General features: G+C 35.4%; 2 protein-coding genes across 7 annotated transcripts in view; one reads left to right on the top strand and one right to left on the bottom strand.

Annotated features, from left to right (window-relative positions):
* LOC116301383 (bridge-like lipid transfer protein family member 1) overlaps window positions 1-5,424 on the top strand; it is a 75,839-nt gene extending 70,415 nt beyond the window's left edge. For all 6 annotated transcript variants that reach the window (XM_031710436.2, XM_089039224.1, XM_031710437.2 and 3 more), the window contains 3 exons: window positions 1,645-1,986; window positions 2,366-2,857; window positions 4,495-5,424. In XM_031710436.2, coding sequence (XP_031566296.2) covers window positions 1,645-1,986; window positions 2,366-2,857; window positions 4,495-4,844 — 1,184 coding nt within the window. In that variant the 3' untranslated portion in view covers window positions 4,845-5,424. The remainder of the gene's footprint in view (window positions 1-1,644; window positions 1,987-2,365; window positions 2,858-4,494) is intronic.
* On the bottom strand, window positions 5,280-9,514 carry LOC116301387 (uncharacterized). Its single transcript, XM_089039227.1, has 4 exons — window positions 9,375-9,514; window positions 7,471-7,511; window positions 5,934-5,997; window positions 5,280-5,747 (listed from the first exon to the last, which is right to left on the bottom strand). Exons 1-4 carry the CDS (start codon window positions 9,490-9,492, stop codon window positions 5,584-5,586), a joined length of 387 nt encoding a protein of 128 aa, XP_088895353.1. The 5' UTR covers window positions 9,493-9,514; the 3' UTR covers window positions 5,280-5,583.
* Window positions 9,515-13,158: the final 3,644 nt, after the last annotated feature.

The following is a 13,158-nucleotide window of genomic DNA, read 5'->3' as shown; positions in this document are numbered from 1 at the left end:
TATTTGTACTTCAAAGTTACTATGATATAATTAAATAAATTATGACAGATTTAAAAGTACAGACCATCTGTAAATAACATAAAAACACTCATTAATAATTCATAAGCTTATTGTCCAATTGGAGCCACCATACACGTCACGTGCATGAACCTTTATACCCGATAAAGTCCTCTTCATTAGTATTCAAGTGATTTTATATAAAGACACATGCGTCTTTATATAAAGAAACATGTGATCTTTATATAAAGACCACTCGAATACTATGATGACTTCATCAGGGATGAAGTATGCATCCAAGTTTAGATGAAGACATAGAGCTTCATCAAGGTCATAGTTAACCCTAATGATCTTTGACTAACGTGCCTGTCTTTGCCTTGGCACGCAATATCCAACGTGTGGCAGCTTCTATTGAATCTGGTTGCGCATGCCCGTGACGTCAAATCTCTATCGAAGTATAAAAATCCATGTTCGTGACGTGTATGGTGGCTCCAGTTGAACCAAAATCTTATAAATTGTTCATGAGTGTTTTAAAGTGCTACTACGACGAAAATCGCTCAAACTTGGATTCAGCTGAAACTTCCTAAGAATACTCTTTAAAGGTCCAATAATCACTGTATGAAGTGTTTTCTTGATATTCAGGACGAAAGTATGATATTTTTACGATTATTTTTTGGAGTATGTGACGTCATACACTCAACATTTTTGTAGTGTTCAAAAAACTCGTAGATCGTGTCTTATCAGGTATAAAAGCACTCGGCTACGCCTCGTGCTTTTATACCTGATAAAACACTCCTACTCGTTTTTTAAACACTACAAAAATAACACATAGATTTACAAGAGGTCGATTTACAAACAAAATGAATACATAAACATAATATACAAAAACAACAACAATATTGGACAGTCGTAATGGTGGATTAAGTAGGATGATAAGATATTATAATAAAACAAATAATGCAGAAAGAAAGAATAACTAGGATGTCAGCAAATAGTACAAAAATACAAGTTTAATAAAGATCAAACAAATGGTGTTTAAATTTTTGTTTGAACGAGAAAGTACTCAAATCCTTGAAAGAATTATCGATAGAGTTCCAAAGTTTAGGACCTGAAAATCTTATATTACATAATTCATAGTTAGTACGAGCGGAGGGCAGAATAAGTGTTTTTCTAGATGCAAAACGTGTATTATAATTGTGCCTGTTACTGAAATTCATGAAATAATTGTCAAAGTTAGAAGGAAGCTTGCCCAGATGATAATGTCTCTCACCGCTGCGTAATTCAAGCCTGGGATACCGGGTGGTGAAGTAGATTCTCGACTGAAACGCATACTATTGATTTGAGTTTATTAGATGTGCTGTTCTGTCACTTGCGTCAAATGTTTTTCTCTGTTGTTCCTCCTTAAAGTCTACGTATGAAAGCTGTGTTTTTTAAATAATGAACCTAAGTAGTGGCAGTGTTTATAGAGAGAATAGTCTCTACTTTCATAATAAAAATGACAGTTATATGAGCGGGAAAATGCTTTTCGACCATTAATTATCATTTAACATGGAGAAGTAGCCATTGGACATCATCAAAGATTTAAATGTTTCTAGGAACTGCATAAATCTGCATATTCTTATCGCTGGTTTTGTTATCTACCCTCAGGTCTCAAGTATCAACACTGGAGCAAAGTCCTTAACGCACTGGCCGGCTTAAAGCTGTGCATGTTAACTAGCCCAATACCAGAGCGAGGAGTTGTGCTTGGTGGCAGCCTCGCTCTTCACGGCAAGACAGTTTCTCTAGCCTGCTTTCATGGCGTGAATTTCCGGGCTCAGTCCTGGGTCTTGTTCAACTTGAAGCAGTTTTACACCGAGTTTAACAGCAAGGTTCGCTCGGAAGAAAAAAGTTGTCAGGTTCGACGAGTGAAAGCTGTTCAAACCCTTCTGATTAGACTTGGCCACGGCGATGAAGAGGCAAGCATTCCAGGAAATTTATCGCCTTCCTCTGGTGAGTCACAAAATGGTTACGAAATACGTTTTTGTTTTTTTAAACTGAATGAAGAAAAAAATCAATAAAAAACGCTACTGATGATGCAAGATGATTGATCATAATCATTTCTTTATTTTGCACATATTCGCATTTTATTTCTTGCCGATAAACAGCAGCTTATCCTATCCCAAAAACATGCTTTCCAATTATTTGGTGCAAATAACCCATTGACAGACAATATAGTGGGTATTTTTTACAAGACATGATACAACAGAATAGAACTCAGTACGGGTTTGCGAGCTAACACAATGACAGTGTACTGCGAACCAATTAAACTGACATGGTGATAACATGATAATCATCATTTAATCATAAGCATTGGTTCTTCTATTAACAGCACACATAGCAATAGTACGAAAGGTATCGCGCGGCCGTCGTAATCCTCCTTCAATGGGAAGCACGGTGCAGGAATGGTTGACATACGTGTGTGCTACTGAAGATGATGACATCTATCCATCTGATGAAGAACCTGCTGCTTCCAAACAACGAAGTGATTCCAGCAAAAAGGCCTCTCAGACCAGTCGAAGTCGTACAAGTGGTTACCGGTATGAGCATGATTCAGAACCTATATTTGCTCTTCCAAAGTTTGAAGTGGAATTGATAACAGAACACGATATGCCTATGAGTTACTTGGCATCAACCTGGGCAAGAAGGAAGCATTCCACTGGATCACGTGTGCTGCCTGGACCATCAAGCCCACACGTGGTGGAGTGTTCGCTCGTCTCTTCTTTTAAAGACAGTCTGTGTGTCACTATGGATGTCGGGTTACTTTTCTTTCTCCATGATGTAGTCCAATCTTACGTCAAAGAAAATGAAACATCTTCTTCAGGTAAAGTACAATGTAATGCCATGTTTATTGATCGAATTTGATCAACCATAAAGCATTTCGACCCGACCGTTTGCCTCCGCCTTCTCAGTTGTCAAGCGGTATGCGACAAACGGAGACTGCAGACTGCACACTTAAGTCCAGATCAAAACAAAAAATACAAATACATGAAATATGTCTGAAAAATTTGTCTATAAATTCAAGAAGCATTTAATGTCCATTTAGTGTCCAGGATCGCCGTCACTGACACGCTTTCAATGGTATTGCTGGTTTTCACATGACGTCATCAAAACATCAAAATCTAAACTATAGATCGTATAAAGGAATTTCTCAAGTATGTTTTAGAAATCAGTGTTATAAGTCACAAGAAAAAATCTCGAGTCATTTCGATGTTTGGTTCCCGAGTCACGCAATACCGTCACGTCTATCTAAATAGCGATGAAAATATTAAAATAATTTACTCTAGTTGAAAGATTTTCCCTTAGACACGTTGTAAAGATCTATATAAAGTATATTTAATTGAAATATAGCCAAACATATGAAATATTCCTTCATTTTAAGCCTTTGGAATTTCGTCCGCCATGATGGTGTACCAACTTGGAACACCAAGATGGCCGCTCCATACATTTTAACCAAAAATTGCGTCATGTTTACTTGCCTATAGTTCCGCAACGAAATGCTTTACAGCCTTAAAATTTGGCCAGTTTATGTAGTTTGGACCGCTTTGCAAGAATATAAAATTTTTATTTCATTATAATGCGAATTTACGCTTTTGAAATTCATGATGACGTAGGTGAAAACCAAGAATAGTAAATTTGTTGTTAGTCATTTTAACATTATTGATGTACGGTGTCAATCGACCCGAGTTACAGTATTTATAATATGAAATAACTAATATGAAACCCAAAAAAAAGTAATGGAAAGAAAAAGATATATGATAATATAATCTAATAATAATAATAATAATGATATTCAATACTTAAATACTTTGATATTTGAGGAGAGGGGCTGAACCATTTGTGTTTTTTCCTTGTAGCTAGAAAGATATATTTTTTGTGCAAGATTTTTTTTAACACACACGATTTATTACTCTCACGCTTTTGCCTTACACGATTATTTTCCGCTGTGCTCAGCCCCTTCCACGACGACAAAAGCGAATTGTCATATGCATTCCCCACAGGCGGCTTTGATCTAGATAACATTGGATTGAGCGGTTTACACCGGAAAATTATCTCCTTGCAATAATTAACGCTAAAGAAACAGAACAGAAAACGCCAGTGATATTACAAATAGTTATTTCATGTATTTGGATTTTTTGTTTTGATCTGATCTGCAGTCTGCGTTTGTCGCACACCGGTTGTGAAGCCTTGTAGTACAACTGGGAGCTTGGATTGATGGCAAATGGTCATTACTACTAATAATAATCTATCAAACTATACAATATATGAACGGAGTCTATTTATAATTCTGTCCCAAATACTGATACACTTTGGAATAAAACTATTTTTAAAACGATTGGTTCTCCATTAAAATAAGTCGTTCAAATAAGGTTTGCGGGTTACGTAAAGTGTAATTGTGAGACCTTGTTTCTGGAAAAAGTTCTCTTATTTTGATTATATACTGATTTCTCTCATTTACAGGTTCAATTCCACGAAGCAGCCCATCTCCTGCTCAAGTCGAGCAAGATTCCAAGGTTTCTGAGAAAGAAGACAGAGATAAAAGTATCAAAGTTGACCAACAGAAGCGTGTCCGCCAGTTTAGAAGCAAAGTATGGAAACTCGAACCCCGAGTTCGCTTCATGTCATGGGCTGGCAAAAACATCGATCCTGTTAACATGGATTGGGTTTTACAAAAACTTGGATTCACTCATGCAAGGCTGACCATCCCTAAATGGGCCCAGCGAGGAGCAATGGATCCTATGGATGTTGTGATCTGTTTATTGATTGATAAACTCATGGCAGCAATGCGCGAGGAAAGTAAGGATGAGTAGAATCGTGCAACTAACAGAATAGCAGAATGAATGAAGGAAAGATATTTTACATATTCACAGATCGCTTTTAAGTGCTTGATCTCAACGTTTTATCAGTTTCAAAGATTTTGAGTATTAGGGAATTTTTATTTAAGCTTTGAAAAATTGAAAGTAAAGGATTTCATATTTTCCTGATTTTTCAATTCAAGATATTGAGTAGGAGGTAGAGTAAAAGTTGCATTTAAATAATTTTTATTGGTGTATAGAACACAAATTCTTATTGCATCTTTTTTGCTCTTCGATTGGCTCAAAAACGTCATTCCCCAGCAATGCTCTTAATTTTATTTATAATGATAATAACATTTGGTATGGGGAGGGGGTAGAGCGGGACACTCAAGATTAACTGCTTCAATGCAGGTTTTAGATCATTTTTCATGTTTCATGACCTGGACATCATCAGACATTTTTCTAAATTTATTTTGGACTGCCATAAATGATCACAGTAGTAATAAGAAACACAACAAAGAAGCATTTCTAACTGTTACAGATATCTGATCAGTTAATTACATATTATATTAATAAAACTGACATTCTTATCTCACCATTTTTCTCATTGTTTTGCTCTTACATGACTAAATGGATGTGCTGTCTACATGATGCAGGGTGTGTATACAGGATTTTCCATTGTGGGGTGGGGGGAGTAATTGCCATAAACCCCCTCAAATCATTCCTCCCCCATCCCTGTAATTGTGCACCATAATCATACAATGCAGTACACCTGATTACTTTGTTGATAAATCTCACTCTCACAGATAAGTTTCTTCAAAGAATCTAGAATTCTGGCAGAACCAACATGACAAAGACTTTGTGTAGAGTGTAGAGCATCTGTAATCCTTGCAATGTGAGCACCTTGATGTAGCGACCCTGTGAAGAACACACATAAAGTTTACTTAATGACGCCTGTGGAAAATGAGCTCACATCTAAATATTATTTCACACAAAGATATTATAATAGAGAAAAGGAGGATTTATGCTGCCAACGTTTTTTTTCAGTAAGGGAATTCATACATGTAAGTGTTAATATAAAGTTGAAGAGCTGTTTTTTGGTACCTTTACTAATGTCCTTGATAGCTTTCATAATGGCAGGCTTCAAGTGATGATCATCTGTGATAATCTGAAGAAAAAATGCCATTTAAACATGATGAAGGCATTAGCTAGAAAGTACATTAAAATTTAATTAAGTGTTTTGCAGTCGTCCATTTTTGCTGTAGGTCTCAGATCTCCTCTTCGACCATGGGTTCAGCCTTATAGGGGCCGGGGGAGTGGGAAAGGAACGAAGAGAGTTTTAAATAAGTTGTAACATAACCTCTGCTCATTGGCTATCTTCATGAAAGAACCATTCACATCCTACACTCCTATATACTATATAAGCTATACAGGAATGTGCCTCTGCTGTATAGGCTATGGGTTTTTCAGCATTTGCAAGTTTTATTTTTTATATGCTATCTTTGGTATTACCTCATAGGAATCCATTGATAGTTTGTTAGTAAAAATAAATATATTGTAATAAACTTTGTTTCAAAAGCTTATTTCTTGAGATATGTAAGAAAATTAAGCCCAATTTGTGATGTCATTTTGTTGACATACTCTAGATTTGATAGTAATGCACTAAATATAAATTGTAATTCGTATATTCTATTCAACTTCATTTGATAGCTTAAGTAGTACTCTTCAAATGTTGGGAATAACTGAAAAGTGTACTACCTGAAATTAAGATTCTACATTCATTTCATGTATTTGCAACTAAATCTTGAGACTTGTAAACAAAATAACGTTACAACTTGTGTTAAATTTTCTTGAATTTCTCAAGAAATAAGTTTTACGAGTGTAATTAAGTAGGCATGGCTAATCCAAAAAACATCTGATCAATTCTTTTCTCGATGAATATCAATCTGGTATATTGACAGTATCTCCTTGTGTGTATGAGCGTACGTATATTTTCTGTGTATTTTTTTGTGTATGAAATTCGTATTTTTCTGCTTTTTTAATTTGCTATTTATCCTTGTTACTTTTCTGTAAACATAGTATTCTGCAATTTTCTGACTTCCTAGCTGCCTAACTCGATTAGCTTTTCAGCTATTTTAGGTAGCTGTGCTCGTGTTTTTTGCAATTTTAATTTTATGTTTCATGTAATTCTTTCCTCCTTGAGTGCAAATAAACTATTGTTGTTGTTGTTGTTGTTAATTACAGAGCTATAATACACGGTCTGTGAACTGGTTTTGAATGTTTTTTTTGCTGATGTCAGCATGAGGAAATTTTCTCCAATCCTTTTACAGCTCATATCAGCTCATTTGAGCTTGTGACTTTCAAGTTTGCTTGTTTAAAATACAAATTGTTGGGTTTTTTTGTTTCGTATAATAACAACTTATTACACTGCTATATAGTTGTGTATTACAGCTAGATAATGGGGTTGGAAAAAATATGGCCTGCTTTCACTCATGAAATTATTGGGCTGTAATACACAACTAGCAGTGTAATAATCTCTATTAATTTTAATAGTTCATCCATCAAAATTAAATAATTTCATTTACCACCATAAACAGTAAGTTTTTCTCGATCATCCACAGGAAACAATAGTTCCCAATACCTCTACTCTTATTATCACATGATTTCCACTTTGGTAAATACCTAATAAATAAAAGACAATATCTATATCACATACACAACATGTAGCAAGGGGCCATTTACATGATACCAGAATCAGTTCCGGTACGAGAATAAAATTTCATACCTCATTCTCATTTCAATCCCCCCGGAGCAGTTTCATTCTGGAATGAGTGTTTGTACCATGTTAACATGGAACCGTGTTCTTATGCCCTTTATATGCTAGTTGTTTGGCTATTCATTCTTTACTTTTTTACTTTTTATCCTGTATATATCTTTATTTTTTCTGAAGATGGCCAAAACGTTAAATATAATTTTTTGGAACAGTTAGAAGTTGCCTGTTTTGTCTCTTTACTTTTATATACTAGAATATATATACATATATATATATATATATATATATATATATATATATATATATTATATATATTTAAAACTTGATAAAGGTACTTTTAGGAATACAGTTAAATAAGAATACTAGTTGTAAAAGACAACTTTCTTTAGAGATGACAGTGAAACGTTGTCTTTTACAACAAACATAAACATAAACTTTGACCAATAATTGGTCATTTGAAATGCATGTTTGACTACTTTGGAATACATGGAAGTGAGATTTATAACCATGCACCAATACCATAGGTTTTCTTTTCATGATGCTTTTCAAAGTTTATGTTTGCAGTACCTTAAAGAAAGTAACATGAAAACCTCTCCCGAAGTTGAGGAGTTGAGCAGGGATACCTGTTTAGGGCAATTTATATGGTAATATAATTATTATACTAACAGCCAATCAGTGAGGTGGTATCACAGGGTGGTCACCCTAGAGAATTTTTGTGTAGGGAAGGGTAAGCAATTTAGTCTATCAACTGATTTTTATAAATTTGGGAGTCCCAAAGGTGAACTGAATAACAGATTGTCATCTATCAAACATTCTGTCAAGTAATGTATATGTGGCAAACAAGAGAAGGGGGATTGAAGCCCTGATAAAAATCATATAACTAAGACAGTATAACTACTTTGAATCCTATAATATTAATGCACAAAGCTGCACAAGTAAGTTAGTAGCCTCGGTGGAGGGGACCAAGAGGAAAATATCTGAAAATGTTTAGAGCCTCCTTTATTTTAGAAACATGTAGTTCCAGAAATCATACATACACCCCTACCCTGCGAAGAAGTTTTTAAAATTCCTCTGTGGGGGAGAGGGGCAAGGGGTATAGATAATTTCTGGAACTATGGATAATTCCACGGATATTGAACAAACCAGAATACTTTATCAACAGATACTTAAATTTTCTCTATAAAACTGGTGATGAGACCACCATCACCACACTCCCTCAACTTCTCTCTCTCTACTGAAAGATCAAAGACCCCCTCAGCCAGCCAAAGGGATTTTAGTACTGATGATATATAACACCAGCTTTTTTGAAATAGCGGTATATCAGTAGTGTGTAGAGCTAAGGTTATTAAACGACCATGGCGATGTCCAGATAGTAAAGGGTTTTTAGGTGGGAACAAAACTATGAGCAGATTTTGCCAATGTGGTAAACGGCTACACGTCAGTTCTCCATCAATGGAGGGGACTTATGGTATTCTACTGAGAGAGACATATATAACCGAGATGCTCAGTTTTATACGAAACCACAGGTAGCCCAAGCTATCAAAATGACTGTTCAAATCTATCAAACCTTGAACATTACTATTGTAAAACAATCTCTAATGTTTGCTAAGATAAACCAAGGTTCAAACTTTACACAAAGTATTGAGGTAAAGCCCTTTCGAAATACTATCGTCTTGTTCAGACTTCATTTTTTCCATGATTTTGAACCTGGATTCAAACTATCTTTTAGTTGCCATCATTCAACACGAATCCAATGAGTTTACTTTCGTTACCTTTGTACTCCTTGCTTTCCTTTAATTCATATAGTTCCTTGACGAAAAGCTTTCTGTGGGCCCAAAAGGTCGAGTTGAGACCCCAGTAGTAAACGCGCAAATCAATGTCTGTCGCCATGTCGCCATGACAGGCGGAGCACCACAGGAAACCCATTATGGAAATTACGTGCCGGTTGAAAAATAGACCGTTTTCTCAAGGTTGCGTGCGCATCGACCTTGACGGGCCACAAAACTGAAAAACACAAATTCAGTAAAATTGAGAAGCCAGTTTTATATTTACAGCTCTAAAGAGGAGAATAATCGATTTGATAAATTTTTATTGAAAAATCTAATAGAAATGTATGATAATTCTCATTATGAGGCTTCTGTTCTGGTATCGTGAAAGGTCAAGTTCCTTATATATGGATGCGCACGCAACCTTGAGAAAAACGGCCTCTGCTGGAAAAATTATTCAATAAGACCAACGAAGTATGGTCGAAACGTAGAGAGAAAAGTAACATTTGCAGAGTATATTCCCAAAGAAATGAGTAAACGAGCGAACGACTCTACAAATTTTGCCCTATTTCAAAGTTCATCTGCTAACATCTGCTATGGAAACATCTTTTAAGGATTTTTAGCGGAGCTCCTGCGCGGGCCGAATACCCGCACGAGCGGAGCACCATACTTGGTACATACACCAAAAAATGGTGAACCATTTTTGAACCATACACCAAAAAATGGTGAACCGTCGAGTTGATTTTCATGGCTTTGCTGACGTCACTTCCGTGTGTACGTCCGTCCGTCCGTCAAAGCAAAACTACTCACAAATGCGGCTCTCAAATGCACAGAAAAAAATCGCTAAAAAACTTTTATATAGTCAAAGATGGATCAAGAAGTGTTCTTCAAGAATTCATTTTTTTTTTTTTTTTCTTTTTTTGACAAGCATTTTTCTCGACGAATCGACAAATCAAAGACTTTCTCTATAATAATAATAATAATAATTATTATTATTATTATTATTATTATTATTATAATGATAACAATAATAATTTCTCTCAAAATGTTTGATATTAATTTATATCCATAAGCTTAATTTATTTTAATGCTGGATGAAATATAAAAGGAAGAGCATATTACAACAAATATTCGTCCTTTATTTAGCTTTGTAAATCTTTAACAATTTGGTTGTTTTTAACCAACTATCGTATGTTTTTCGTTCAAGAAAAATGCAGCTTTGTCATGTTCGCCTCCTATCGCGGGGGAGGATGCCTATCTTTCCAGTTAGGAAGCGACTTAGTAATCGAGTTAGGAATCGAATGGTATTTTATTACAGAATATTAAAAATATACATATTGATGCCCAAAAAAGAAATCGCAAGTAAAACGTCTGCATCAGTCGGTAATTATTAAGGGTGTTAAGCAACGTAAGACATAGAGAGACGTGTTGACTGTCACTCGTTCGCTGACAAAAATGTTTGCTGGCTCAAACATAGTGTTGTGGGGTTTTTAACACCCGATGAATCTATGTTCTTAAATGTGAAAAATTCATACCCTATTCAAAACAAGTCGGAAAAAGAATGGACCGTCGAGAAATATAAAAAACCTAATGGTTTTTACTTAGTATCAAAAAGCGTTTTATGTGTTTTTAATGTCCTCATTTGTTTACGATTTTGGTTCATCGAGCCAATGTAACGAGATGCTGGATTTTGAGCTTATTTTAAAACTTTCAAATATTTTTAGTTAGTTCTTCGAAAATAGTGTTTAAAGTAAATGTTCTGAGTTTTTAATTTGTGAGTTATGAATAGGACGTTTGCACGATGGCGTCATTGACCTCTACTACCAGACTCCCTTGCACGCGTTCTTTTGTTCAGTTAATTAGCACCAATTGTCTTACTATTCTCATGAGGGAATACAAATTTAAATAAGAAAGAAAATTCGCAAAGCATCTTGGTAGTGGGAGTCAAATGACGCCATCATGCAAACGTCCTATTGTTTAATGAAAAGCTTGATTTCCGCCGGCATTTTTCTTTCCAAAACCTGTCAAGATGGCCGTATTCAAAATTCATTATCTGGAAAACAAGCTCAGGATAACCAATTTTTCTTTTCATTTTTGAAATCAGCGTTAAATTCTTTATAAAATATCTTTCTAAGGAACATTTCGTAATGATTTCTTGATAAAGTAGCTAGTCACCTTAGGACAATCTTGGCTAGAATGTATACATTACCCTGTTTTAGATAACTTATTATCATATTATTCACCTTCGAAGACTCATGATTAAAGTTACATAGTGCTTGATTTCCTAACTCGCTTCCCAACTCGCTTCCTAACTTGCTTGTCGGTTTGTCTCATCGCGGGGTCCCATCGGCTAAACAAAGAAGACTTTCATTCAATAAATATCTTTCTATTTAATTATTGAATGAAACATAAATTTATTAAGCTCTTCGAGCAAGTATGATTATAAAAATGAGCTTAAAATTGTGTTGCTGAGGTATGTTTTTATATAGACCAAGACTTTTACTTTAAAAAGCTAAAAAATATTCAAAAACGCCAATTTTACTGACAAGAAATTCGTCATTTTGTATTTTGCATTGCCTTTTGCATTATTTTTTATTTTGTCTCAGTTGTTCTTGTCAAGTTTAACTGAATGTAAACTTCGTCTCGTTCTGTAAAACACGTAATCATTAAAGTAAGCTTTTTTTCTGCTCACCTTAACCAGTTTTCAAGTCTGTTTTTTGTTCTTGATTTGTCCTAAATCTCCAGATTTTCGATTTCAATGAAAGACATCCGAGGCAAATTTCACTAAACTTGATATTGTAGGCATTGTATTGGATTATCTGTAGTTATCTTTCCTTTGTTTTAAGTAAAAGAGATCCAAAGCCTAAATCTGTCGGCCTTGGAAAACTTTGTCGAAGAATCTTGGGGTCAGTGGTGGTGAGTTGTGTACAAAATTCCTAAGTGGGAGAGTATACTCGCGCAAAAAAAAAACAAACAATGTAGTGCATTTGGATTTGATTTCACTGCATGGTTTTTATTATGGGAGAAATTATCTTCGTCTCGAATAAAAAATAATTAGTAGATATGAAATGACAGTTCTGCGCCACGGGCCCCGTCGGGCTGCCCCGGGCCCGTAGGGGGAGGGGGCGTTCTGCATCAGGATCATGCGGATTCATTGCGGACAATCGAATAGATGCGGATTTTCCACCCGGTCGCCTTCGGATCTTGGATTTCGGATTCATAGGGGTTTTGAGATCATCTTCTATTTTAGATTGATAGAGGGTGACGTCATGATTATCATTCAAGGCAGGAGGGAATTTTTTCTCTCATCGTATTCAATTTGCGTGACAGCTCGATTTGTTATTCCTAATTTATTGTATGTCTACGGATTGTTTTTTTGTTCTCATTATCTTCTCATCTGCCTGATTGCCAGTTGGATTCACCTCAGTGCAACTGTCGCTGCGATATATGCAAATAATGAATAAACGTCATGCATCATTAGAAGTTTGAGGTTCGCTGAATGCAGTAAATATTGACCACAAGTGTTTTTCACTCAAGTTTCTTTATTTTGCATATATAACTTTATTGGTTTCATACAGTTTAGTTATTACTTTTGAACACGGTTACAACTGCTTAAAAATTTTCCCACTTGGGCAAGGACTTCGCGATTGCTCTCAATCGTTCTGAAGTCGTGGAGGCTTTACTACATCTTTATATTTATGAGCATCTAGAAAGGAAGGGGTCTTAGGTTTGGGCGTTACATAGCCACTATCGCTGGCGAGACTTGTAGAAGAAACGTTTTCTGAAGTCG

The sequence above is a fragment of the Actinia tenebrosa genome, unplaced genomic scaffold, assembly GCF_029948245.1.
Source record: "Actinia tenebrosa isolate PJP-AT-01 unplaced genomic scaffold, QUT_ActTen_1.0 PGA_scaffold6__47_contigs__length_16458017, whole genome shotgun sequence".
NCBI classification, from domain to species: Eukaryota; Metazoa; Cnidaria; class Anthozoa; order Actiniaria; family Actiniidae; genus Actinia; species Actinia tenebrosa.
The sequence above is the reverse complement of the archived record's forward strand: the minus strand, read 5'-3'. Positions and strand labels throughout refer to the sequence as shown.

What these genes read in the sequence shown, in the direction of transcription:
- LOC116301387 (XM_089039227.1), bottom strand. Translation starts at nt 9,492, where the DNA reads ATGGCGACAGACATTGATTTGCGCGTTTACTACTGGGGTCTCAACTCG. An exon ending in GGAAAGCAAGGAGTACAAAG is followed by an intron (nt 7,512 to 9,374) that starts GTAACGAAAGTA and finishes TTTATTTATTAG; the next exon opens with GTATTTACCAAAGTGGAAAT. An exon ending in ATGTGATAATAAGAGTAGAG is followed by an intron (nt 5,998 to 7,470) that starts GTATTGGGAACT and finishes TTTTTTCTTCAG; the next exon opens with ATTATCACAGATGATCATCA.